The sequence below is a fragment of the Nomascus leucogenys genome, chromosome 4, assembly GCF_006542625.1.
Source record: "Nomascus leucogenys isolate Asia chromosome 4, Asia_NLE_v1, whole genome shotgun sequence".
NCBI classification, from domain to species: Eukaryota; Metazoa; Chordata; class Mammalia; order Primates; family Hylobatidae; genus Nomascus; species Nomascus leucogenys.
The window spans coordinates 89,774,839-89,800,944 of NC_044384.1; the positions used below are offsets into that span (position 1 = coordinate 89,774,839).

Here is a 26,106-nt window from a genome sequence, read left to right on the forward strand (position 1 = left end):
AGGCCCCTTTGCCTTTAGCCCCTAGAGTTGCCAGCTGATTTTTTCTGTTGTGAAATCTATCTCATTTTAGTTTTCTTTTCAAAGCCTTTATAAATGCTTTATTGATTATATTTTAGGTAAAATGCTCTTATGTTAACAGTACCATAGGAATACTCAGTTTTTTGGTTCCCTGTACATGGAAATTTATAGAAACCACGTAACAGCAAAATCTGATTTGAACATCGCTATGCTTGAACTGTGTAAGAAATTTTTTTTTTGAGACGGAGTCTCACTCTGTCACCCACGCTGGAGTGCAGTGGCGCAATCTTGGCTCACTGCAAGCTCTGCCTCCTGGGTTCACGCCATTCTCCTGCCTCAGCTTCCCGAGTAGCTGGGACTTATAGGCCCCTGCCACCACACCCGGCTAATTTTTTGTATTTTTAGTAGACACGGGGTTTCACCATGTTAGCCAGGATGGTCTCGATCTCCTGACCTCGTGATCCGCCCGCCTCGGCCTCCCAAAGTGCTGGGATTACAGGCATGAGCCACCGTGCCCAGCCAAGAATGTTTTAAAATAACTTGGGTAATTGCCATTTGGCCCTGTGAAACTTAATGTTAGAACTAAACTCTCTGCCTCCTGGAAACATGCTAGGAAAATTTCATTCCTTAGATTTTGCTTATGTTACTGTTTTTATTATAGTAAGTATGAGGAAGTGAAATAAAACTTCTCTGTCGTTTATGTTGTGCTTGGGATCCATGTGGAAGTTCTGAAATGTACCAGCTCCTTAGTGGGGAAAATTTCCAAGTACAAAGATTATTTGTCTGACTATAGAGGGCAGTTTCATTTTTTTCACTTAAACTGAGATAAAATTGATTTTAGAAAAAGTGCTTTGATTGATTGATTGATTGATTGATTGAGACGAAGTCCCTCACTCCATCGCCCAGGCTGGAGTGCAATGGTGCGATCCTGGCTCACTGCAACTTCCGCCTCCTGGATTCAAGCGATTCTCCTGCCTCAGCCTCCCAGCAGCTGGAATTACAAGCGTGTGCCACCATGCCCAGCTAATTTTTTTGAATTTTTAGTAGAGATGGGGTTTCACCATGTTGGCCAGGCTGGTTTTGAATTCCTGACCTCAAGTGATCTGTCCACCTTGGCCTCCCAAAGTGTTGGGATTACAGGCGTGAGCCACCACGCCTGGCCTAAAGTGTCTACATATAAATGTGAAAAAAAGTGCATTTTCCAGAAAAAGTATTGTGTGAATACAGTTTAATATTTATGCCATTCTTAAGAATGAACATATATTTCTCAGAATTATTTTCTTCTTATTAACCCCTGATTTAACTCAAAGGTGTGCTTTTAACTGCAAAATTTACACAGCCAGATGCTTTCACTTACAGAGAACTGAAGGAATCTGGCAAGCTGATTTCAAGTTTTGTAAGACACAGCATGGTGGGCGCTTTTGGTGCCTGGGATACGTAGTAATGAACCCGCAAGTCGGGGCTGGCTGTCCTAGAGCCATTCGTCAGCTTTGATAGTGCATAGTGCTTCCATAGCACTTTCAGAATTCCCCAGGGTTATTGAAACACCGTCTCTTGAAGTAACCTTGCTTTTAAAGTGTTCCCTTTTTATGTTCTCCTTTTTGTCTTCGTAGTGCTTTCTCAGGGTAAGCAGACTCAGGAGATTTGCTGGGCTGAATGTGGGCAGTCACCAGCCACAGGCTGTATGCTGAGCTTCCTGAGAGGATCTTTTTATTTTTTTATTTTTGCCCTTGCAAAATAAAAGAAGGTCCTGCACCGTTGGCCAGGCAGAAGTGCAGTGGCGCGTTCACCACTCACTGCAGCCTTGACCTTTATTTTTAGTAGAGATAGAGGTCTCACTATGTTGACCAGGCTGGTCTTGAACTCCTGGCCTCAAGTGATCTTCCCACCTCTGCCTCTCAAAGTGTTGGGATTACAGGCGTAAGCCACCACACCTGGCCCAAGGATCTTTTTAGTTTTGCATGAGAAATGCTGACTCCATCCATTTCTCATTAGGGCGACCCTACATCTTTCCTCAGGACTCTGCCAGTGTGCCATGGCCATGGAGCGTGGGAGGGGCTATGCCTGGGTCACAGAACTGTACTTGTGGTGGTGGTGTTTTTTTATGGGTTTTGGAGAGGGTCCTGCTCTGTCACCCAGGTGGCAACTGTACTTGTGAAAGCAAGTCTTGTTCACTCTATGGAGGGTGCCAGAGGATTGAAAAGCTTCAGTCTTATGAAAGCAAGGCAATATATTTAGTTTGGGTAGTTGAGAGAAAGCACTTCCTCCCATCCCTTACATACTGTTTGATCAGCAAAAACTCACACAAGCTTCTCATTATGAAAGACAGCTTTACCATTATGCTATGTCTTAATTATAAAATGTACAACATTATTCACAAATTATATGACCTTTCTGCATTATAGCATTCTCAGTAGCAAGTGAAAGAGCCAAGTCTGAGATCAAGCAATAAAGGAGGAATGTAGTTGTTCATGTAAATGAACAGCCCAGAGGGCCAGGGTGGAGTGGCCTCAGCCATCTCCAAGTTCTGGACTCTGCATCCCCTCAACACAGGGGCCTTCTTCCCATGACTGGAACAGTCCCCCCAGAGAAAACAGGGGCTCTGATGTTCCCACCTGGAGTGCCAGCCCAGGGGTGTGGTCCCATGTTTGGTCTTACAGATCATGGACTGATCTGATAGGGGAGGGGAGCCAGGACACACACCGAGGCCTGGGCCCGCCACCCAGATGGGGTCTCCTCTGCCTTCTCCCTAACTTCCTGTGACTCTTACACACATCCGTCTACCTCCACTGTCTTAACACTGTTTCCACTGTTGCCTCTGGACCCAGAAGCGTCTCCATTCTGGAAAAGACCTTTTATAAAAGCTAGTGATCATTGCCAGGAAGAGGGTACTGGTGAAGTCTAGGACAGTGTACACCAGTCTCCAAGTAATAGAAGTAAAGAATTATTTTTTGACGATTATTTTTATTTACAGTGAGTATATCTATTACATGTTAAAAACAAAGTCTCTGGCAGAGTACCAAGGCTGAGCATAAGTTGGGAACCCTCCAGACTTGGCAGCAGTCAGATCCTCCCTGCTCCTTGGCCAGGCCACGGACACTCAAGGCCTTAGCAGTTAACCAGATTGTTAGCATTCAGAGCTTTTTCTGGGATTGATGTGGCAGGAATTACCTGTACTACTTCCTAGACCCACCAGTGTGTGAAGGAAGCTCTACTGGCTGTCTTTGAAGGGTATTTGTCCCAAGGGAACAGAAGGCAGGGTTTCAGCCACCACCTGGTGATTGGCGCCATGCGGCGCGTCCTTCCTCCCAGCCCCTTCATTTCGTGTCTTGCGATACCACTTCATACTCCTAAGAAAAGTCTGCTGCTATTAAAATGTATTGAAGAGCCAATATCAAATTTTTAGAAATAAGAGATTCTATGGTGTATGTCTTATGAAATTATTATAGAAAAAATGGACTAAAAGCAGCCTAGGGATGTTTGAATGACTTGGGGATATCTGTACTTGCAAACCAAATGTATGTGTCCTCTCCATTACAATGACACCTTCTCTCTGAGGCTTTTTATTTTTTTCAAACAATTAGCCTCTTTGAAAGCCTTGTAGGTAAACACTTGAGAAATAAGATGAGATTCACCAAGCTTATAGTGTTATTTCTCAGATACCTATGTTAGACAACATTATGTTAACTTGTTTGATTCTGTAAGGAGATGAGGATTCTGTAGAGAGTCAGAGGGAGTCATTCAGTATTTTCTCACTCAGGCATTCTTTGTAGTATGCACAGAACTCGTGTGAAATGGATGGTGTTGATACTGTTAAAGCTGTAGAAGATGAAAGGAAAATGATGAGAATTTATAGTCATCTCTCAGAGTCTGTGGGGGATTGGTTCCAGGACCCCTCCTGAATACCAAAATCCATGGAAGCTTAAGTCTCCTGTATAAAATGCCATGGTATTTCCATGTAACGTAGGCATAATCTCCCGCAGACTTTAAATCATCTCTAGGTTCTTTACAATACCCAATGGAATATAAATGCTATGTAAACAGCTGTTGTACTGTATTTTTTTTTGTTGTTTTTTTCCCACTGAATATTTTTGATCTGCAGTTAGTTGAATGTGTGGATGTGGAAGCCGCAGATACAGAGGGCAGACTGTATACTGCTAGACTTTTGCAAATGCTCAGAACACTTTGTTAACTTATGTTATATATGTGTATGATAGTGGTTCCTTGATTTTGTTTTTGCTGGTTTTAATTTTTTTTTTTAGAGATAGGGTCTCACTCTGTTGCCTAGGCTGGAGTGCAGTGGCACAGTCATGGCTTACTGTAGCCCTGACCTCCTGGGCTCAGGCAATCCTTCCACCTCAGCCTCCCAAGTAGCTGAGACTACAGGCATGCGTCACCATGCCTGGCTAATTTTTTTTTTTTTTTTTAATTTTTGTAGAGATGCATCTCATTATATTGCCCAGGCTGCTCTTGAACTACTGGCCTCAAGCAGTCTTCCTGCCTCAGCCTCCCGAGTAGCTGGGACTACAGGGGTGTGCCACTACACCTCGCTAATTTTTAAAATTTTTTTGTAGAGTTGGAGTCTCGCTGTGTTGTCTAGGCTGGTCTTGAACTCCTGGGCTCAAGTGGTCCTCCTGCCTCAGCCTCCCAAAGAGCTGGGATTACAGGTGTGAGCTACCGTGCCTGGCTGATTCTTTAATTTTCAATATCTTCTCCTTTATAGGCATGAATTGCTGGAGGAAGCCCGGAGACAAGGTTTACCTTTTGCCCAATGGGATGGTCCAACGGTTGTGGTCTGGCTAGAGGTACATCCTTCATTTAACATGCAGTTGCATGAGTTACAGTATGTGAACTTCCTGTTCTACCTTGTAGACTGTACCTCACTGTGCTGCCTTCCGCTTTCCGCCTCCAGCTCTGGGTTGGGATGCCAGCCTGGTATGTGGCTGCCTGCCGAGCAAACGTGAAAAGCGGGGCCATCATGTCGGCCCTGTCCGACACAGAGATCCAGCGTGAGATCGGCATCAGCAACCCCCTGCACAGGCTGAAGCTGAGGCTGGCCATCCAGGAGATCATGTCGCTGACCAGCCCGTCCGCCCCGCCCACATCTAGAACGGTACGTTCAGAGACAACCCCTGCATTCTTTGGAAACAGGGAATGCCTCTCTGAAGGTATCCCTGCCCTGCTGACATTGCTTCTCCAGTTCCTTAACAGCATATCGAGTATAGTTCTAATTCAAAATTTTAGTATCACACACATTAGAACTTTTAATTTTGGGGAATTGGATGATCAAAAGAAACTTTATTAAATGCTTTTATGAAAGATTGGCTAGAATGGCATCATACTATAAAAATATGAGCTTTTTTAAACATAGAAAAGCGATTACAAATTTAAATATGAAAATATGAAATATGAAACTACCAAAAAAAATTGGTAGAGATGGGTGTCTCGCTGTGTTGCCTAGGCTGGTCTTGCACTCCTGGGCTCAAGCAGTCCTCCCACCTCAGCCTTCCAGTGTGCTGGGATTACAGGCGTGAGCCACCACGCCCAGCTGAGTTTATCAAAATTGAATCAGTCTAAGGGCCTCTTGAAAGAAAACCTTAATATTTTAAGGACACATTTTATAATTAAATGTTTTGAATTTCATTTTTCAGTTTTCATGATTCAAACTGAGTAATTAACATTTGTGCTATATATAAAGGTATTTGCTAAGCCAGTTATAGTGTATTTTAAAATGTTACTGGAATATAATATACATATAGAGAAATGCACATATGAGTGAACAGTTAAATGAATTTGTAAGTCAGCATCCCCTGTGTGGTCCACACCTACGTTGAGAAATGGGATCTGACCAGGGCTCTGAAGGCCTGCTGCTCCTTCTGAGGCACTGCCCCTTCCCTAGGGGTGAGCACCTGGCTCCTGATGCCATAGACTGCTCTGTTTGTTTCGTTCTTCATGTGTATAAACAAGATCATGTAGTATTCACTCTCTTGTGTCTGGCTTCTTTCACTTAATGTTATGTCTGTGAATTCCTCTGTATCATTCCATGTGTAAGTAGCATCTTAAGGAGTAAAATTTTTGTGTCTAGTTCAGAGGACTGGCTCTTCCAGGCTTCTTAGAAGCACCCATTTGTTTATTTATTTAAGTTTTTTATTTTTTAGAGGCAAGGTCTTACTCTGTCACCGAGGCTGGAGTGCAGTGGCTCAATCATAGCTCACTGCAGCCTCAACCTCTTGGGCTCAAGCGATCTTCCCACCTCAGCCTCCCAAGTAGTTGGGACTACAGGTGTGCACCACCACACCCAGCTAATTTCTAAAAACTTTTTAGAGACAGGGTCTTGCTATGTTGACCAGGCTGGTCTGGAACTCCTGGCCTCCAGTAGTCCTCCTGCCTCAGTGTCCCTGAGTGCTGAAATTACAGGTGTGAGCCACCATGCCCAGCCAGAAACATCCATTGAAATATAGCTGACATACTAGTAAGAGATACTTGTTATCCCACCGTCAAAACTGATCCCTAAGGAATTTTTGTATTTTTTGTAGAGATGGGTCTCACTGTGTTGCCTAGGCTGGTCTGGAACTCCTGGGCTCAAGTGATCCTCCTGCCACAGACTCCCAAGTAGCTGTGACTACAGGCATGCACAGCCATGCCTGGAAAAGGTCCCTAAAGAATTCTAATCCTCCCTTCCCCATCATTCCAGTTTGTAGACATTTTTTAAAATAAAAACTAAAGGGGAAAATAAAGATGAGATCACTGGTTGCCCTGTAACCAGTGTTTTACTGTATTTGATTTATTTGGCCTGTAGTTGTTTTCCATTTGGGGAGCTGAAGACCCTGGGAGCTCAGGATTTCAAGCAGTTCACAAATCTGCAAATGTTCACCCAACATGAGCTGTACTTATACAGTTTCTCTCCATGTGGGAAGTCCCTGAAAGTCCTTCAGAAGGGTTATCCTACGTGACAAAGAACTATGTTAATAAAAACAAGCATGGTTATTGGGAGATAAGGGCAGGCCAACTCCAGATTTATAAAGTTCAGACTTTCTACAGTGGCTGGATTCCCATTCTCTGCTTTTAGTCTCCTCCGGAGAAAACAAATTCTTGTTGCAATGAAGGGCCTCACACATTTCTCCAAGGAGCACGTCAGCGCTGGATTCAGGGCTCCCAGTTACCTTACAAAAGAAGTTTTGAGGAGTTTTATTTGTTTTATTTATTTTTTTCTTCTTAATGAACAAATTACGGTGATGAACAATAAGCTTTGTCCTCCCCTGTTGCTCCAAGAGCTCCTTTCCCACAGCCTGCCTCGGGAGCAGTGTCTGCGCTCTTCCCTGGTTGTTTCACATGACAGTGGCCTTGCTGAAAATGAAGGTGCTGTGTGGTTTCTCCCATGTTTATCCACTGTCTTCAGTAATGATGGAGATACCTTACATAAGGCAGACTCTTCATACCATGTCAAAGTGCAAGGAAAAAATCTCCCTCAAGTAGATACACAGGCCACTGTCTGTCTCGTGTCTGGTTCTGATGGCTGCACAGAGGCATCGACACTGCCTAGCACATCCGTGACCCCCTCTGCCCTGCGGCCTGCCTTCAGCCTTTCAGGCCGTCGCGGAGCATCTGCGGCAGAAAGCCCTCCAATAGCCAAAGCAAGAGTTTCATGCTGGATTCTTTGTTGTTAATCTGCTTTAAATATATTGAATCAATAGTTACTTGAGAATTACTCAAAGTTTCCAGAAGTATACAACGTGTTTTCTTCTCTTGATATTTCACATACCTCGGGTAAGCATGGCATCTAAAGCTCTGGGCATCATGTGCTCTTTTCCTGGTGGTGGTGACCACCCAGTGTTAACAGGGAATGGTTATTCTGTACGGGCATCTGAACTGAAAGAAGAGCGAACTTTGCCTCCTCGGCCCCTTCTCTGTGCCTGTGGCTTATGCGTCTGCCCCTCTCCTCTTTGTCACTGCTTCCCTTGCCCTGGATGTGGTTGGTGCACTGGGGTCACCTTAGACCACAGGAAATGTCTGGTTAACACACGAAGAGATGGAAACGCTCGCAGCCACGCCACAAACGGTTAGTCACGCCCCACAGCCTGCACTCCTCCCGGCGCGTTTTCCACTTAAGACCATCTGGGTTCTTTGCCTTTTTGTTGAAAACAAAAATGTTATTTTCCATTCAGTCGTTCCAGATAAGTATTTCCTTTAGTTATTAGTTGAATGTGTAAGTAGAATTTGTATTTTATTTTAGATTTTTTCCAGAAACTTCAAGTTGGTAGACTCTGTCTTTAGAATAGCTTTAATCTAGCTCTCCTTTTGGAGAGATCTCAGTTGAGCCTCCGTGTGACTGTGTGGCCCTTTCTCCTTCCATGGATGTGCTTGGCATGGAGAGAGTCTGCTCCTTGCATGAGAAGTTGAAATTGTTGGTTTTGCATGAGTTTTGCATGATGCTTTGATAGTCTGAACTTTTTCCCTCAGTGAAGCTGCATCTTCCCTGCAGAGTTGCGTTGCCTGCATTACCGAGCTCACCAATACTAACAGTTATGTTCTTTTGCATTCCTAACCACGTAACCCCAGGAAGATGAGGAGGGAAGCTGGGCTCAGGTTGGAGTCTTTCTCTAATATATTCTTCACTACATGTACAGCAGCAAAAAGCAATTGGAGTGTGAAAACTTGTGTAATCTACTCTTTTTGATGTTTATAGCATCTTAGTTTATTTGGAGTACAGGATCGTTAATGATTTGAAAGCACTGGTCAAGCAAAGCATAGGATCAAAGAGTACGTCTCATGGACAATTTTGAACATTTCTCATATGATGCCATGGCAGTTATTTTTAATTAATGTAGATTGCTTTGTTTAACATATGATCTTGTATACAAAGTCTTGTGGCTTAGGCAGCTTCTGAGATTATGTATGTAATTTCCTGGTAGGGTAATGTTATTACAAGATACACTGATAGGGAAATTGTGTTCTAATAAATTTCCAAACACAAAAATTGGCACAGTGACTTTTCCTCTGTGTCTTTGTGTTGATTTTTTACTAAATACTATCCTAATACTATGTCCAGTTAAAGATTTTCTTACTAATGGAATCCTAAGGAATTAAGCCTCTTCTCGAGTACTGTATATTTGAATTTTCAGCTTCTCAATTCTTTAAGCTCTATCCCAACTGTTTTGCATTCTGTATGTTCAGACAGCTTGCTGAAATGTCGTGCGATGCCACCAGCCTTCTGTGGTCAGGGTGTATGTCTCAGTGGCACATTGCAGCCATGAGGCATGGACAGGCAGTTCTAGAGGCTTTCCTGAATGGACTGTATCTGAGGGCTTCAGAATAATCATTATATATCTGAAAAGAATCAAAAGGATTTTAAATTCTAATTTTCCTGATTATGAGGTGATGGTTGAAGCAGGTGTTTCCTTCTGTTGGTACTCCTAAAATCTAGCCCATTAGACTGTCCCCCCACCTTTTTTTATTTTTATTTTTTAACAAAATAGAATAGCTATAATGTGATTCTGTGGGCTTTTTTCTCTCTTGATTTAAGCATTCTGTGCCTCTCCTCCAGATAAATAACCTCATTGTTTAACTTGTTAGATATCCCTTTATAGGACCAATCATGACCATAAATGAATTATACAGGGTACATTTCATAATTACTTAAATTTCAGTATATTTTCAACCAGGTAGCAGAACTTGGTTAGTAATTCAGTATGAGATTGCCTGAGTCAGGGACATGAACTGTAAAGTAAGCTTAACCTTGCTCTTTGCAGTGGAGATATAAACAAGACTGAGCTGTGGTGATGGCTCCAGAACTAGCCGACATGCAGCCTAGTGGAAGCTCCCATCACTTTCCCTCCTTCCTCCTTCTTGCTTCCAGATGGGACTGCCACCTGCTGCCAAGGGCAGTGCACTGTGGCCAGCTCTTAAACCAGGGAGAACTGTGAGCTGCCCTTAGACACTCAGAGGAGGAAAACATCAAGGCGTGGTCAAAACCATTTATACGTCATTTAACAAATAGTAAGAGTGCTGACTGCGCGGAGCATCTGTGAGCAGGACGCCCGTGGTCCCCCAATCATGGAGCTCCCATTTTATGGAGTTCATAAAACTGGGTTGTACTTGTGACTGTTTCAGTGATGGGAATAAACACTGTGCAGTGGGTGTCTCTTCTAGTTCAGATGTTCTCTGGACTGAGATCACCTGGTATATTTTTTTCCAGAAGGCTGCTAAGGCAGCCCAGGAGAAGAGGCGGGTCTCCCTGGGATGGAGCCTGATCTTTCTGCGAGTTTATGTTATAGGCCACTTCAGGAGTCTCAGCAGAGCATATAATGAGGAAACAGAAATAAGTAGGGTTCTGCTTCCATGCAGTTTTCTATTTAGACAATTCCTTTGTTTAATTTCCCCATTTAAGAATACATAATCAGCAAGCAAGAAAATAATACCAGATATCCATGCTACACGTATCAGGCCTAGGCCAGGTGCAGTGGCTCATGCCTGTAATGCCAGCACTTTGGGAGGCCGAGGCAGGTGGATCACTTTCAGCCCAGGAGGGCAAGACCAGCCTGGGCAACATGGGGAAACCCTGTCTCTACAAAAAATATAAAAATTAGCCAGGTATTTGTGGCTTGAGACTGTAGTCCCAGCTGTTTGGGAGGCTTAGGCTGGAAAATCGCTTGAGCCCCGAAAGGGGAGGTTACAGTGAGCCGATACCATGCCACTGCACTCCAGCCTGGGTGACAGAGCGAGACCCTGTCTCAAATAAATAAATATCAGGCCTGTAAGGGTAAGGTTTAGAAGAGTGAATCAAGCATGGTGATACTGTTAGATATCTTGATGATTACCCAAAAATGTTTGGCATATTTCTCACTTTCTCTTTAGAGAAAGCAGTGAAGCATTTTTTTCTAGTAGAATTTAAACATTCTTTGTTAGAATTTGAGTTATTGTTTCTAGCTTGGACCAAATAACAAATGATACTGGAAGCCATAGTTTCAAGACCAACATGGTGTTAGTTGAGAGTCACTACAAAGATCCCATAATGTAACTATGACCTGTGACCATAACTTAGTCTTCCTCAGCTGGAGACTTCAGGTACCACTGGTACCTTCCTTTGATACGTGTGTGTATATAATGTGTTAGTTCTTTTTCATTGTACACATTTTGCATGCATTCTGTTAGATTTATCCCTGAGGATTTTACCGGTTTTGATGCCACTGTAAATGGTACTTTTTAAATTTCAATTTTCAGTTCATTGCTAGTATTTAGAAATATAGTTCATTTTTATAAATTGGCCTTGTATCCTGCAACTTTGCTTAAACCCACTTATTCTGGTAGCTATTTTGTAGATTCCTTTTCTACATTGATAATTTTGTCATCTTCAAATAAAGACAATTTTATTTCTTTTGCAATTTATGTGCTTTTTATTTCTCTTTCTTGACCTCTTACAGTGGCTGGGATTTCCAGTACAGTGTAGAGTGAAAGTGGTGAGAGTTGACATCCTTAGTTTGTTCCTTATCTTAGGAGAAACACATTCAGTCTTTTTTTTTTTTTTTTTTTTTTTTTCCAAAGAGACAGGGTCTCACCATGTTGCCCAGGCTGTTGTCAAACTCCTGACCTCAAGTGACCCGCCCACCTCTGCCTCCCAAAGTGCTGGGATTATAGGCATGAGCCGCCATGCCCAGCTGAGCAGTCTTTTACATTAAGTATGATGTTCACTGTAGGGTTTTTGTAGATGCCTTTTATCCAGTTGAGGCACTTTTCTTACATTTCCAGAATGCTTGGAGTTCCATAAATGATGACAAATCTTGTCAAATGCTTTTTCTGCATCTTTTGAGATGATATGGTTTTTTTCAATCTCTTCATATGGTGAGTTTCATTGATTTTTCTTTTCAAATGTTGAATCAACTTATGTTTCTAGAATAATAAGCCATACTTGTCATGATATCTATTGTTTTAATATGTTGTTGACTTGGCAATATTTTGTTACATATTTTTGGATCTGCCTGAGGGCTATTGATCTATAGTTTTGTTACATCTTTGGTTTTGCTCTCAGGATGATGCTGGCCTCATAGAATGAGATAAGGTGTTTCAAACTTTTTTGGAACACTTCTTGTAGAATCGTGGTTATTTATTTATTTATTTATGTTGATAAATGTTTGGTAGAATTCACCAGTGAAGCTATCTTGGGTAGAGATTTTCTTTTTTGTATGTTAGAAGATTTATGATTACAACTTCAGGTTCTAATAGAGATACGTATTACCTGTTTCTGAGAAGCTTTGGTAGTTTATCTTTTAAGAAATTTGTCCATTTCATCTAAGTTGCTTAAAATTGTTCACAGTATTCCCTTATTTTTTCAATGTCTATTGAATCTGTATTGATGGTCCCCTCTTTGTTGTCATTTTTTTTTTTTTTTTTTTGTGACAAGGTCTTGCTGTGTTACCCAGGCTGGTCTCAGACACCTGGACTCAAGCCATCCTTCTGCTTCAGCCTCCTGAGTAGCTGAAGTTACCGACATGTGCCACCATGCCTGGCTGCCAGCTTTTACTCTTTTTTTTTTTTTTTTTGAGATGGGGTCTCGCTCTGTTGCCCAGGCTGGAGTGCAGTGGCTCAGTCTTGGCTCACTGCAACCTCCGCCTCCCGGTTCAAGCAATTTTCATGCCTCAGCCTCCCAAGTAGCTGGGATTACAGGCGTGTGCCACCATGCCTGGCTAATTTTTGTATTTTTAGTAGAGAAGAGGTTTTGCCATTTTGGCCAGGCTGGTCCCCTCTTTCATTCTTGATAGTGGTGATTTATGTCTTCTGTTTCGTCTTATCCAGTCTGGCTAGAGTTTGTTAATTTGATTGATATTTATGAAGTACTAGATCTTCATTTCACTGGTATATTTGCTGTTATTTTTCTGTTTTCTGTTTCATTGATTTCTGCTTTTTTACCTTGTTCCTTCTGCTTGCCATGGATTTCATTTGTTCTTCTAGTTTTAAGTTTTAATTTTTTTTTAATTTTGAGACACAGTCTCGCTCTATCTCCCAGGCTGGAGTGCAATGGCATGATCTCGGCTCACTGCAACCTCTACCTCCTGGGTGCAAGCCATTCTCCTGCCTCAGCCTCCCAAGTAGCTGGGACTGCAGGCATGTGCCACCATGCCCAGCTAATTTTTGTATTTTTAGTAGAGATGGGATTTCACTATGTTGGCGAGGCTGGTGTCCAACTCCTGACCAAAGCTGATCCGCCTGCCTCGGCCTCCCAGAGTGCTAGGATTACAGGTGTGAGCCACCGCACCAGGCTAGTTTAAGTTTTTAAAAGCAGACTCTTGGATCACTGATTTTCGAGGTCTTTCTGCATTGATAATCCTTTGACATGATTTTTGCTCTCAAGGTATTGTTTTAATTGTTTCCCAAAATTTTTGAATTTTTTAAAAAATTTTCTTTAAATTGAAAATATTTTCTGGTGGGGCACAGTGGCTCACGCCTGTAATCCTAGCAGTTTGGGAGGCCGAGATGGGTGGTGGATCACTTGAGGTCAGGAGTTTGAGACCAGTCTGCCCAACATGGTGAAACCCCGTCTCTACTAAAAATACAAAAATTAGTTGGGTGTGGTGGCTTGTGCTTGTAATCCCAGATACTCGGGAGGCTGAGGCCGGAGAATGACTTGAACCCTGGAGGCGAGGTTGCCGTGATCCGAGATCGCGCCACTGCACTCCAGCCTGGGTGACAGAGGGAGCAATTTCCCCTTGTAATTTCTTGATGTGAATTATTTAGAAGTATGCTAATTTTTAAATATTTAATAGGGGGTTCTAGATAGCTTTTTATTATTGATTTCTAATTTCTGTTGAAATCAAGAGAATGTACCTTGATTTCAGTGTCTTTAAGTATGTTGAGATTTGTCTGTCTTCGAGAATACACTATACAGACATTAAAAGAATATATATTCTGTTGTTGGGTGGCATGTTCTATATTCTGTTGTTGGGTAGAGTGTTCTATATTCTGTTGTTGGGTGGTGTGTTCTGCATTCTGTTGTTGGGTGGATTGTTCTATATTCTGTTGTTGGGTGGATTGTTCTATATTCTGTTGTTGGGTGGCATGTTCTATCTTCTGTTGTTGGGTGGATTGTTGTATATTCTGTTCTTGGGTGGCGTGTTCTATCTTCTGTTGTTGGATAGCATGTTCTATATTCTGTTTTTGGGTGGCGTGTTCTATCTTCTGTTGTTGTGCGGCATGTTCTGTATTCTGTTGGGTGGATTGTTCTATATTCTGTTGTTGGGTGGATTGTTGTGTATTTTGTTGGGTGGCGTGTTCTGTCTTCTGTTGTTGGGTGGAGTGTTCTATCTTCTGTTGGGTGGAGTGTTCTATCTTCTGTTGTTGGGTGGAATGTTGTATATTCTGTTGTTGGGTGGATTGTTCTATATTCTGTTGGGTGGTGTGTTTTATATTCTGTTGTTGGGTGTTGTGTTGTATATTCTGTTGTTGGGTGGCATGTTCTATATTCTGTTGTTGGTGGCGTGTTCTATATTCTGTTGTTGGGTGGCGTGTTCTGTATTCTGTTGTTGGGTGGATTGTTCTATATTCTTTTGTTGGGTGGCATGTTGTATATTCTATTGTTGGGTGGCGTGTTCTATCTTCTGTTGTTGGGTGGTGTGTTGTATATTCTGTTGTTGGTGGCGTGTTCTATATTCTGTTGTTGGGTGGTGTGTTCTATATTCTGTTGTTGGGTGGATTGTTCTATATTCTGTTGTTGGGTGGCGTGTTGTATATTCTGTTGTTGGGTGGCATGTTCTGTCTTCTGTTGCTGGGTGGTGTGTTCTACCTTCTGTTGTTGGGTGGAGTGTTCTATCTTCTGTTGTTGGGTGGAATGTTGTATATTCTTTTGTTGGGTGGATTGTTCTATATTCTGTTGTTGGGTGGCATGATCTATATTATGTTGTTGAGTGGATTGTTGTATATTCTGTTGGGTGGCGTGTTCTATGTTCTGTTGTTGGGTGGCGTGTTCTATATTCTGTTGTTGGGTGGATTGTTCTATATTCTGTTGTTGGGTGGTGTGTTGTATATTCTGTTGTTGGGTGGTGTGTTCTATATCCGTTGTTGGGTGGATTGTTCTATATTCTGTTGTTGGGTGGATTGTTCTATATTCTGTTGTTGGTGGAGTGTTCTATATTCTGTTGTTGGGTGGCGTGTTCTATATTCTGTTGTTGGGTGGCGTGTTCTATATTCCATTTTTGATGTTGTGTTCTATATTGTATTGTTGGGTGGATGTTCTATATTCCGTTGTTGGATGGCGTGTTCTATCTTCCGTTATTGGGTGGATTGTTCTATATTCTGTTGTTGGGTGGTCTGTTCTACTGTTGTTGGGTGGCGTGTTCTGTATTCTGTTGTTGGGTGGCATGTTCTATATTCTGTTGGGTGGATTGTTCTATACTCTGTTGTTGGGTGGATTGTTGTGTATTCTGTTGTTGGGTGGCATGTTCTATCTTCTGTCGTTGGGTGGCGTGTTCTATCTTCTGTCGTTGGGTGGCATGTTCTATCTTCTGTTGTTGGGTGGTGTGTTCTACTGTTGTTGGGTGGCGTGTTCTGTATTCTGTTGTTGGGTGGCGTGTTCTATATTCTGTTGGGTGGATTGTTCTATATTCTGTTGTTGGGTGGATTGTTGTGTATTCTGTTGTTGGGTGGCGTGTTCTATCTTCTGTTGTTGGGTGGTGTGTTCTATCTTCTGTTGTTGGGTGGCGTGTTCTATATTCTGTTTGGTGGATTGTTCTATATTCTGTTGTTGGGTGGATTGTTGTATATTCTGTTGTTGGGTGGCACATTCTGTCTTCTGTTGTTGGGTGTTCTATCTTCTGTTGTTGGGTGGAGTGTTCTATCTTCTGTTGTTGGGTGGAATGTTGTATATTCTGTTGTTGGGTGGATTGTTCTATATTCTGTTGTTGGGTGGCGTGTTTTATATTCTGTTGTTGGGTGGCATGTTGTATATTCTGTTGTTGGATGGCGTGTTCTATATTCTGTTGTTGGGTGGATTGTTCTATATTCTGTTGGGTGGCATGTTCTGTATTCTGTTGTTGGGTGGATTGTTCTATATTCTGTTGGGTGGCATGTTCTGTATTCTGTTGTTGGGTGGCATGTTCTATATTCTGTTGTTGGGTGGATTGTTCTATATTCTGTTGTTGGGTGGTGTGTTGTATATTCTATTGTTGGGTGGTGTGTTCTGTATTCCGTTGTTGGGTGGATTGTTCTATATTCTGTTGTTGGGTGGATTGTTGTATATTCTGTTGTTGGTGTAGTGTTCTGTATTCTGTTGTTGGTGGAGTGTTCTATATTCTGTTGTTGGGTGGCGTGTTCTATATTCTGTTGTTGGGTGGCGTGTACTATATTCTGTTGGTGGAGTGTTCTATCTTCTGTTGTTGGGTAGATTGTTCTGTATTCTCGTTGGGTGGCATGTTCTATATTCCGTTGTTGGGTTGTGTGTTCTATATTCCGTTGTTGGTGGCATGTTGTATATTCTGTTGTTGGGTGGCATGTTCTGTATTCTGTTGTTGGTGGAGTGTTCTGTATTCTGTTGTTGAGTGGAGTGTTGTATATTCTATTGTTGGGTGGAGTGTTGTATATTCTTTTGTTGGGTGGCGTGTTCTATAATCTCTTGCTGGGTAGAGTGTTCTATGTTCTGTTGTTGGGTGGCGCATTCTGTATTCTGTTGTTGGTGGAGTGTTCTATATTCTGTTGTTGGTGGAGTGTTCTATATTCTGTTGTTGGATGGAGTGTTGTATATTCTGTTGTTGGGTGGAGTGTTGCATATTGTGTTGTTGGTTGGCGTGTTCTATATTCCTTTGTTGGTGGAGTGTTCTATATTCTGTTGTTGGGTGGAGTGTTCTATATTCTGTTGTTGGGTGGAGTGTTGTATATTCTGTTGTTGGGTGGCATGTTCTATAATCTCTTGCTGGGTAGAGTGTTCTATATTCTGTTGTTGGGTGGAGTGTTCTGTATTCTGTTGTTGGTAGAGTGTTCTGTATTCTGTTGTTGGTGGAGTGTTCTATATTCTGTTGTTGGTGGAATGTTCTATATTCTGTTGTTGGGTGGAGTGTTGTATATTCTGTTGTTGGGTGGAGTGTTGCATATTCTGTTGGTTGGTGTGTTGTATATTCTGTTGTTGGTGGAGTGTTGTATATTCTGTTGTTGGGTGGAGTGTTGTATATTCTGTTGTTGGTGGAGTGTTGTATATTCTGTTGTTGGTGGAGTGTTGTATATTCTGTTGTTGGTGGAGTGTTGTATATTCTGTTGTTGGGTGGAGTGTTGTATATTCTGTTGTTGGTGGAGTGTTGTATATTCTGTTGTTGGTGGAGTGTTGTATATTCTGTTGTTGGTGGAGTGTTGTATATTCTGTTGTTGGGTGGAGTGTTGTATATTCTGTTGTTGGTGGAGTGTTGTATATTCTGTTGTTGGTGGAGTGTTGTATATTCTGTTGTTGGTGGAGTGTTGTATATTCTGTTGTTGGGTGGAGTGTTGTATATTCTGTTGTTGGGTGGAGTGTTGTATATTCTGTTGTTCGGTGGAGTGTTGTATATTCTGTTTTTGGGTGGAGTGTTGTATATTCTGTTGTTGGGTGGAGTGTTGTATATTCTGTTTTTGGGTGGCATGTTCTATAATCTCTTGCTGGGTAGAGTGTTCTATATTCTGTTGTTGGGTGGCATGTTCTGTATTCTGTTGTTGGAGTGTTCTATATTCTGTTGTTGGAGTGTTGTATAATCTGTTATTGGGTGGAGTGTTGTATATTCTGTTTTTGGGTGGCGTGTTCTATAATCTCTTGCTGGGTAGAGTGTTCTATATTCTGTTGTTGGGTGGCATGTTCTGTATTCTGTTGTTGGAGTGTTCTATATTCTGTTGTTGGAGTGTTGTATAATCTGTTATTGGGTGGAGTGTTGTATATTCTGTTGTTGGGTGGAGTGTTGTATATTCTGTTGTTGGGTGGCGTGTTCTATAATCTCTTGCTGGGTAGAGTGTTCTGTATTCTGTTGTTGGGTGGCGTGTTCTGTATTCTGTTGTTGGTGTTGGTGGAGTGTTCTATATCCTGTTGTTGGTGGAGTGTTCTCTATTCTGTTGTTGGGTGGAGTGTTGTATATTCTGTTGTTGGGTGGAGTGTTGTATATTCTGTTGCTGGGTAGTGTGTTCTATAATCTCTTGCTGGGTAGAGTGTTCTATATTCAGTTGTTGGGTGGCGCGTTCTGTATTCTGTTGTTGGTGGAGTGTTCTATATTCGGTTGTTGGTGGAGTGTTCTGTATCCTGTAGTTGGGTGGTGTGTTCTATCTTCTGTTGTTGGGTGGCGTGTTCTGTCTTCTGTTGTTGGGTGGTGTGTTCTATCTTCTGTTGTTGAGTGGAGTGTGCTATCTTCTGTTGTTGGGTGGCATGTTCTGTCTTCTGTTGTTGGGTGGTGTGTTCTATCTTCTGTTGTTGAGTGGAGTGTTCTATCTTCTGTTGTTGGGTGAAGTGTTCTACTGTTGTTGGGTGGCATGTTCTTTCTTCTGTTGTTGGGTGGCGCGTTCTATATTCTGTTGTTAGGTGGCCTGTTCTGTATTCTGTTGTTGGGTGGCATGTTCTGTATTCTATTGGGTGGCGTGTTCTGTATTCTGTTGTTGGGTGGCGTGTTTTATATTCTGTTGTTGGGTGGCGTGTTCTATATTCTGTTGTTGGGTGGCGTGTTCTATATTCTGTTGTTGGGTGGCCTGCTCTGTATTCTGTTGTTGGTGGCGTGTTCTATCTTCTCTTGTTGGGTGGTGTGTTCTATATTCTGTTGTTGCGTGGAGTGTTCTATCTTGTGTTGTTGGGTGGCGTGTTCTATCTTCTTTTGTTGGGTGGAGTGTTATGTATTCTTTTGTTGGGTAGATTGTTCTATATTCTCTTGTTGGGTGACATGTTATATTTTCTGTTGTTGGGTGGCGTGTTCTGTATTCCGTTGTTGGGTTGCGTGTTCTATATTCCATTGTTGGGTGGCGTGTTCTATATTCTGTTGTTGGTGGCATGTTCTATATTCTGTTGTTTGTGAAGTGTTCTATATTCTGTTGTTTGTGGCATGTTTTATATTCTGTTGGGTGGTGTGTTCTGTATTCTGTTGTTGGGTGGAGTGTTCTGTATTCTCTTGTTGGGTGGCGTGTTCTATTTTCCGCTGTTGGGTGGCGTGTTCTGTATTCCGTTGTTGGGTGGCGTGTCCTATATTCTGTTGTTGGGTGGCGTGTTCTATATTCCGTTGTTGGGTGGCGTGTTCTATATTCTCTTGTTGGGTGGTGTGTTCTATTTTCCGTTGTTGGGTGGTGTGTTCTATATTCCGTTGTTGGGTGGTGTGTTCTATATTCTGTTGTTGGTGGCATGTTCTATATTCTGTTGTTGGGTAGAGTGTTCTATATTCTGTTGTTGGGTGGAGTGTTCTATATTCTGTTGTTGAGTGGCGTGTTCTGTGTTCTCTTGTTGGGTGGCGTGTTCTGTATTCTGTTGTTGGGTGGCGTGTTCTGTATTCCGTTGTTGGGTCGAGTGTTCTATATTCTGTTGTTGGGTGGTGTGTACCATCAAACGTCAGGTCAAGTTGGTTAAAGGTTGTTAGTTTAGGTTTTCTATATTCTTATTTTTTTTTTTTTTTTTTTTGCTTCTTTCATCAGTTGCTATGAGAAAAAAGTGTTGAATTTTTTCAACTATAATTGTGAATTTGCCTGTTTCCCCATTTAGTCCTGTTGGTTGTTGCTTTATCTCTTCTCTAAAACTATATTTTAACTGACTTTTACTGATTTTGAAATGGATTTTTTCTTTAGGAAAACAAAGTGTTAAAATGTAAACCAACCAGAGATAATTTTAGTGAGCAGTGTTGAATTGAGCCTTCAAACTTGTTCATGAGTCGTGATCAATCTTTGTCACATTATTATATTAAAAACTATTTCAGAGAGGAAATTTGTAGCCAGTTACAGTTTTTTTTGTAGTTTGATTTAAAAGTTAAATTTATCACAACGAATCATGTATTTTTAATGTTACGATTCCTGTTGTATAAAAATTTTACTAACAAATTTAAAAGATGAGAAGAAGAGATCAAATTATTTTGCAATTATAAAATTATCATTAGTTTAGCCTTTGAGAATATAGGTAATAGATTAAAAATTCAATTTAAAAATGATATAAACTACTTTTGAGACTTCCTCCATAACTGACCTTTTCCATTTATGAAAAGCAGACACTCGCCTATGGGGACATGAACCACGAGTGGATTGGCAATGAGTGGCTCCCCAGCCTGGGCCTCCCCCAGTACCGCAGCTACTTCATGGAGTGCCTTGTAGACGCCAGGATGCTGGACCACTTGACCAAGAAAGACCTTCGAGGGCAGCTGAAAATGGTCGACAGTTTTCACAGGTAACTTAATGGAGATAGTTCTTACTAATTGGCTAAGATTTTTCACTGTTACCATCTCTAAATCATCTCTCTTTTCTTCCAAATAGAAACAGTTTCCAGTGTGGAATTATGTGCCTGAGAAGGTTAAATTATGACCGGAAAGAACTGGAAAGAAAAAGAGAAGAAAGTCAGAGTGAAATAAAAGGTTAGTACATGACATTTAATTGATTCATTTCACTCCTACTTGCTGGTGTGTTTGCAGCCTCAGTGACTTCCTATTTTTCAAAAATCAAGAAAGGCTAAATGTAAGTGGAGAAAACTAACTAGTCTAGTGTCATTGCAGAGGAGGGCTGGATGTAGTTTAGTGCTTTTGAGATCCTCTTCCACAGCCAGAGAACTGTTCCCTGTGTTCTCATACATCAGTTGGAGGTTAAACGTCTCTGGCTAGTCATTTCCTATGAGTTGAGAGTTTTCCTTTGGTCATGCCCTATGTACTCCTTCACTCCGAATTGCTGTTCCACACTATTAGATAACAACAGAGCAAAGCTCACTTGATGATTCAAGTGTGAGAAATACAACTGGGGGCTTATCCAAGGGGTTCAGAACAGGAGAGCGCTGTGCAGTTCTGCTCCCAGAGGGGAAGGAAAGGCAGCGTCCGCATTTCAGCTGGTCCTTGAAGAAGGAGGAGGAGCTGCTTGGGGTAAGGAAAAGGCATTTCAGTTGGAAAACACAGGCCAGGGAGGCATTAGAGGACATGGGACATTAATCCAGAAGATGTGGAGTTGATTCTCTTCTCTGTTGGGGAGTCTGTCATTCGGTACTCAAATTTATTTGTTTATTTATTTATTTATTTATTTTGAGACAAGGTCTTGCTGTGCTGCCCAGGCTAGGCTGGAGTGCAGTGGTGTGATCACAGCTCACTATAGCCTTGAACTCCTGGGCTCAAGTGCTCTTCCTGCCTTAGTCTTCCTAGTAGCTGCTGGGACTACAGGTGTGCTCCACCATGCCTGGAATTTTTTTATTTTATTTTATTTTTTTGTAGAGACAGGGTCTCGCTATGTTGCCTAGGCTGATCTCGAACTTTTGGGCTCAGGCGATCCTCCCACCTTGGCCTTCCAAAGTGTTGGGATTACAGGTGTGAGCCACCACACCCAGTCAGAATTTGCTTTTAAAGTTAGACAGTAAACATTAAGCTCAGAGTAATGACTCCCAGAATTCCTGGAATGCAAGGAAGGCACCAATAACAATAATGATAAGAAGAGGCCAGCCTTACTAACAGTGAGTAGGTGCCAGGTGGTGGTGTAAGCACTCGGGTTGCTTTCTTTCATCTTTACCTTAGCCCTGTCAGTCTAAGTGCTGTGTTCATCCCCACTTTATACTAAGAAAGAAACTAAGGATAAAAATATGGTTGGGAGAGATGGCCCAGTTGAAGGGAAGTTTACTTGTGATTGAGTTAATGTGAATCAGGAGAAAAGTCGTTAAGTCGACATTTATACAGTGTGTGTATATGTATGGACTTTCATCCAGAAAAGGGCATTGGAAATGAAATATGTCCATCTATTTTGTTTTCTGTATCTATTTTACATCTTTTTCCAATAGACAAAAACTGTCTTTGGAAGTGATTGGTGATCATCTGCATATATTTTTAGAGTGGCTATTTTTAGATCTAATAGAGCAAATTGAATAATTTGTTAATTTGCATAAGATATTGTGGCCAGGCATGGTAGCTCATGCCTGTAATCTCAACACTTTGGGAGGCCAAGGCAGGAGTATTATCTGAGCCCATGAGTTCAAGACCAGCCTGGGCAACATAGTGAGACCCTGTCAGTACAAAAAAATTAGCTGAGCTTCGTGACACACGCCTGTAGTTCCAGCTCCTCAGGAGGCTGAGGTGGGAAAAATCACTTGAGCCCAGGAGGTTGAGGCTGCAGTGAGCTATGATGGTACCAGGCTGTATCCGGCCTGGGTGACAGAGCAGGACATTGTCAAGAAAGAGAAAGAGAGGAAAAAAAAAGATTTTCTGCAAAGTCTCTAATATGCTGGATGATATTTTTAAGTTTCTCTCATTTTAAAATGAGACAAAGACTTCGAGATTAGAAATGAGAGGTTTCTGTTGAATTGAGCAAAGTGTTCATATTATTATGAAGCCAAGTCCTTCCGTGATGAAGTATTTCGGAAGACTCTTCAGTCTGCGTGCGAAGCATGTTTATACATGTTAGGTATTCAAGTTCTTGCAGTCCTCTGGCTTCTGATCCCTGGATCCTCATCATCTTCTTTTCTCTAGAAATAATAACTTCATTCCTCTTGTGCTCACTGGAAGGATGAGTTCTAATGGGAGAGTCTCCCTGAGAGTGGAGCAGGGCCAAGACACCATTGTCTCAGTGCAGCAAATGGTTGTCTATTTAACAGTGTCTCCCAGCACTTTTCTCAGGAGCCGAAGGATTAGGAACCATGGTAGGAATCTTTCTCCTGCATTACAGGGTACATGTGATAAAGATGGCTTTCTGAAGCCACTTTTATAATTGTCTTTATTCTTTTACAGATGTGCTTGTTTGGAGCAATGATCGAGTGATTCGCTGGATCCTGTCAATTGGCCTTAAAGAATATGCAAACAATCTTATAGAGAGTGGTGTTCATGGAGCACTTCTGGCCTTAGACGAAACCTTCGACTTCAGTGCACTGGCACTGCTGTTACAGATCCCGACGCAGAACACACAGGTGACGCCAAACCTGGCTGTGTCTGCACTCACTGTTCAGTTGGCACCCTGATCATAGACAGCTAGTTATTCAAATAGAAAGAAAACTTTAAAAAAACAAAAAACAAAAACCTGCGACAACTAGTTTTTTTTTGTTTTTTTGTTTTTGTTTGTTTTTTTTTTGGTTTATTGTCTTTCCCTTTTCTGTTGGAAGCATGAGAGTCCTGCAATAAACCAGATAAGGAGGATCTTTCATTCCAGCCCATGTGCCTGATCAGAAGAGTGACATATATTTAGTTCTTACATGGAAAGAGAAGTGTTCTTAGGTGTGCCACATGAAGATTTTATTAATTTTGTTTTTATGGGTAATTGCCTTATGCAATTCTTTTTGACTCATGGGCTCATTTGAAAAACAGGGAACTTTTATTCCTCTACAGAACATTGAATATGCCAGGCGAGGTGGCTAATGCCCACAATCCCAACACTTTGGGAGGCCGAGGTAGGCATATTGCTTGAGTCCAGGAGTTTGAGACCAGCCTGGCCATCATGGTGAAGCTCTGTCTCTACAAAAAAATACAAAAAATTAGCCGGGTGTGGTGACACATGCCTGTAGTCCCAGCTACTTGGGAGGCCAAGGCAGGGAGATCACTTGACCCAGGAAGTGGAGATTGTGATGAGCTCCAATTGCGCCACTGCACTCCAGCCTGAGTGACAGAGTGAGACCCCCATCCCAAAGAAAAAGGAAAAAAAAAAAAAAAAGAACATTGAATATCTTTTGCCAATACCCCGACCAACCCACACAGGACACCCTTGTTAATATGACTCCAAGGATCATGGATCCCTTTCTGCAGAAGCCCATCCATAGACTCCACATTAGATGCCCTGATTTAAAATATTATTATGGTTCAATGTAGTCATAGCAGTGAGGGAGCTGTTTTTTTGTTTGTTTTGAGATGGAGTTTTGCCCTTGTTGTCCAGGCTGGAGTGCAATGGTAAGCTCTTGGCTCACTGCACCTTCTGTCTCCCAGGTTCAAGTGATTTTCCTGCCTCAGCCTCCCAAGTAGCTGAGATTACCGGCACACACCACCGTGCCTGCCTTATTTTTGTATTTTTAGTAGAGATGGGATTTCACCATGTTGGCCAAGCTGGTCTCAAACTCCTGATCTCAAGTGATCTGCCCGTCTCGGCCTCCCAAAGTACTGGGATTATAGGCGTGAGCCACCACACCCAGGTGCTAATTTTTGTATTTTTAGTAGAGACTGGGTTTTACCATGTTGCCCAGGCTGGTCTTGAACTCCTGACCTCAGGTGGTCTGCCTGCCTCGGCGTCCCAAAGTGTTGGAATTACAGGCGTGAGCCACCAGACCCAGCCAGCAGTGAGGGAGTTTAAGTCTTGGTTTAAAAAACAATTATGATGCTAACACCCTTCAAATTAGATTTGATGAAAGTTTTATTTGTTATTCTTTGGTTATTTCAGGCTCGTGCTGTCTTGGAAAGAGAATTTAACAACCTTTTGGTCATGGGGACTGATAGAAGGTTTGATGAAGTAAGTTTTTGGTCTAATGTTCTTTAAATGTCCGAAATATGTGTAAATGTTTAAATGTGTGCGAAATGTAAGCTGTTATTATACTTGGGACATCACGTAGCTAGGCAGTCTCTCTGGATGTTAGAAGTTAGGCTTTGCTCTTATAAATTTATTAACAAATGAGCCTTTAAAAATTAATACCTGGGCCAGGCGTGGTGGCTTACGCCTGTAATCCCTGCACTTTGGGAGGCTGAGGCGGGCGGATCATGAGGTCAGGAGATTGAGACCACCCTGGCTAACACGGTGAAACCCCATCTCTACTAAAAATACAAAAAATTAGCTGGGCGTGGTGGTGGGCACCTGTAGTCTCAGCTACTCGGGAGGCTGAGGCAGGAGAATGGCATGTACCCAGGAGGCGGAGCTTGCAGTGAGCCAAGATCGCACCACTGCACTCCAGCCTGGGCAAAAGAGCAAGACTCCGTCTAAAAGAAAAAAAAAAAAAAAAAAAAAAAAACTAATACCTGGGCCGGGCGCGGTGGTGGCTCATGCGTGTAATCCCAGCACTTTGGGAGGCCGAGGCAGGGGGATCACCAGAGGTCAGGAGTTTAAGACCAGCCTGGCAAACATGGTGAATCCCCATCTTTACTAAAAAACACAAAAATTAGCTGGGCGTTGTGGTAGGTGCCTATAATCGCAGCTACTTGGGAGGCTGAGGCTGGAGAATCGGTTAAACCTGGGAGGTGGAGGTTGCAGTGAGCTGAGATCGCACCACTGCACTCCAGCCTGGGCGACAGAGAGAAACTCCATCTCAAAAAGAAACGCCCTCCCTGCAAAAAAAGCCCACAAAAGTAATACCTTCAAGAAGGTAGTTTTGTTTTTATTTTTGCTATTTAATTTTTGACATCCCTCAAAAATGGTTTTCACATCATAAAACATTGGTTGCAGCTTAGGAACAGGGTCTTTAAGTTGGGTTTTGGGGACCACTAGGTATCCTACCCCAGTCCAGAGTATACCCCCCATACTCCTGTGCATGGGCGGGGGTGGCGTGTCTTAGAAGTATATTAAAAACACAAAATTTTAATTTCCCCTTAAAACCGTGACTTATTTGTTCCACACGATTAGGAGTCTCTTAATTGGACCTTAAGAAAAGTTGAGTTTGACAGAGAGAATAGAAGACCACCTCTAAAGATGAATGAAGCACTTGTTGCTATATCCGGCATAAGATAGAATTGTTTCTAGCTTAAAAATTGTTTGTAGAGCTGCGTGTGGTGGGGCACACCTGTAGTTCCAGCTGCTTAGGAGGCTGCGGTGGGAGGATGGCTTGAGCCCAGGAGTTTGAGGTTACAGTGAGCTATAATCACACCATTGCATTCCAGCCTGGGCAACAGATCTAGACTCTGTCTGTAAAAAAATAAATAAAAATGAAAAATAAACTATTTTTAAGGTAAATAAAAATGTATTACGTAGCAAGAAAGTGATGCCTGCAAGGTAAGAAGTAGAACACGATGCTGGCGAGAAGGAGCACATCCTCATGGCCCAGCACCATCC

General features: G+C 42.2%; 1 protein-coding gene across 12 annotated transcripts in view; it reads left to right on the plus strand.

Annotated features, from left to right (window-relative positions):
- Window positions 1-26,106, plus strand: part of PPFIA1 (PTPRF interacting protein alpha 1) — a 119,393-nt gene that overhangs the window by 86,761 nt on the left and 6,526 nt on the right. For 5 of the 12 annotated variants that reach the window (XM_030811419.1, XM_030811420.1, XM_030811418.1 and 2 more), the window contains 8 exons: window positions 4,742-4,823; window positions 4,931-5,131; window positions 8,015-8,077; window positions 8,578-8,604; window positions 20,181-20,359; window positions 20,446-20,543; window positions 22,881-23,056; window positions 24,511-24,579. In XM_030811419.1, the coding sequence (XP_030667279.1) occupies window positions 4,742-4,823; window positions 4,931-5,131; window positions 8,015-8,077; window positions 8,578-8,604; window positions 20,181-20,359; window positions 20,446-20,543; window positions 22,881-23,056; window positions 24,511-24,579 (895 nt within the window). The remainder of the gene's footprint in view (window positions 1-4,741; window positions 4,824-4,930; window positions 5,132-8,014; window positions 8,078-8,577; window positions 8,605-20,180; window positions 20,360-20,445; window positions 20,544-22,880; window positions 23,057-24,510; window positions 24,580-26,106) is intronic. The other 7 variants (XM_003278025.3, XM_030811426.1, XM_030811427.1 and 4 more) reach the window with 3 other exon arrangements.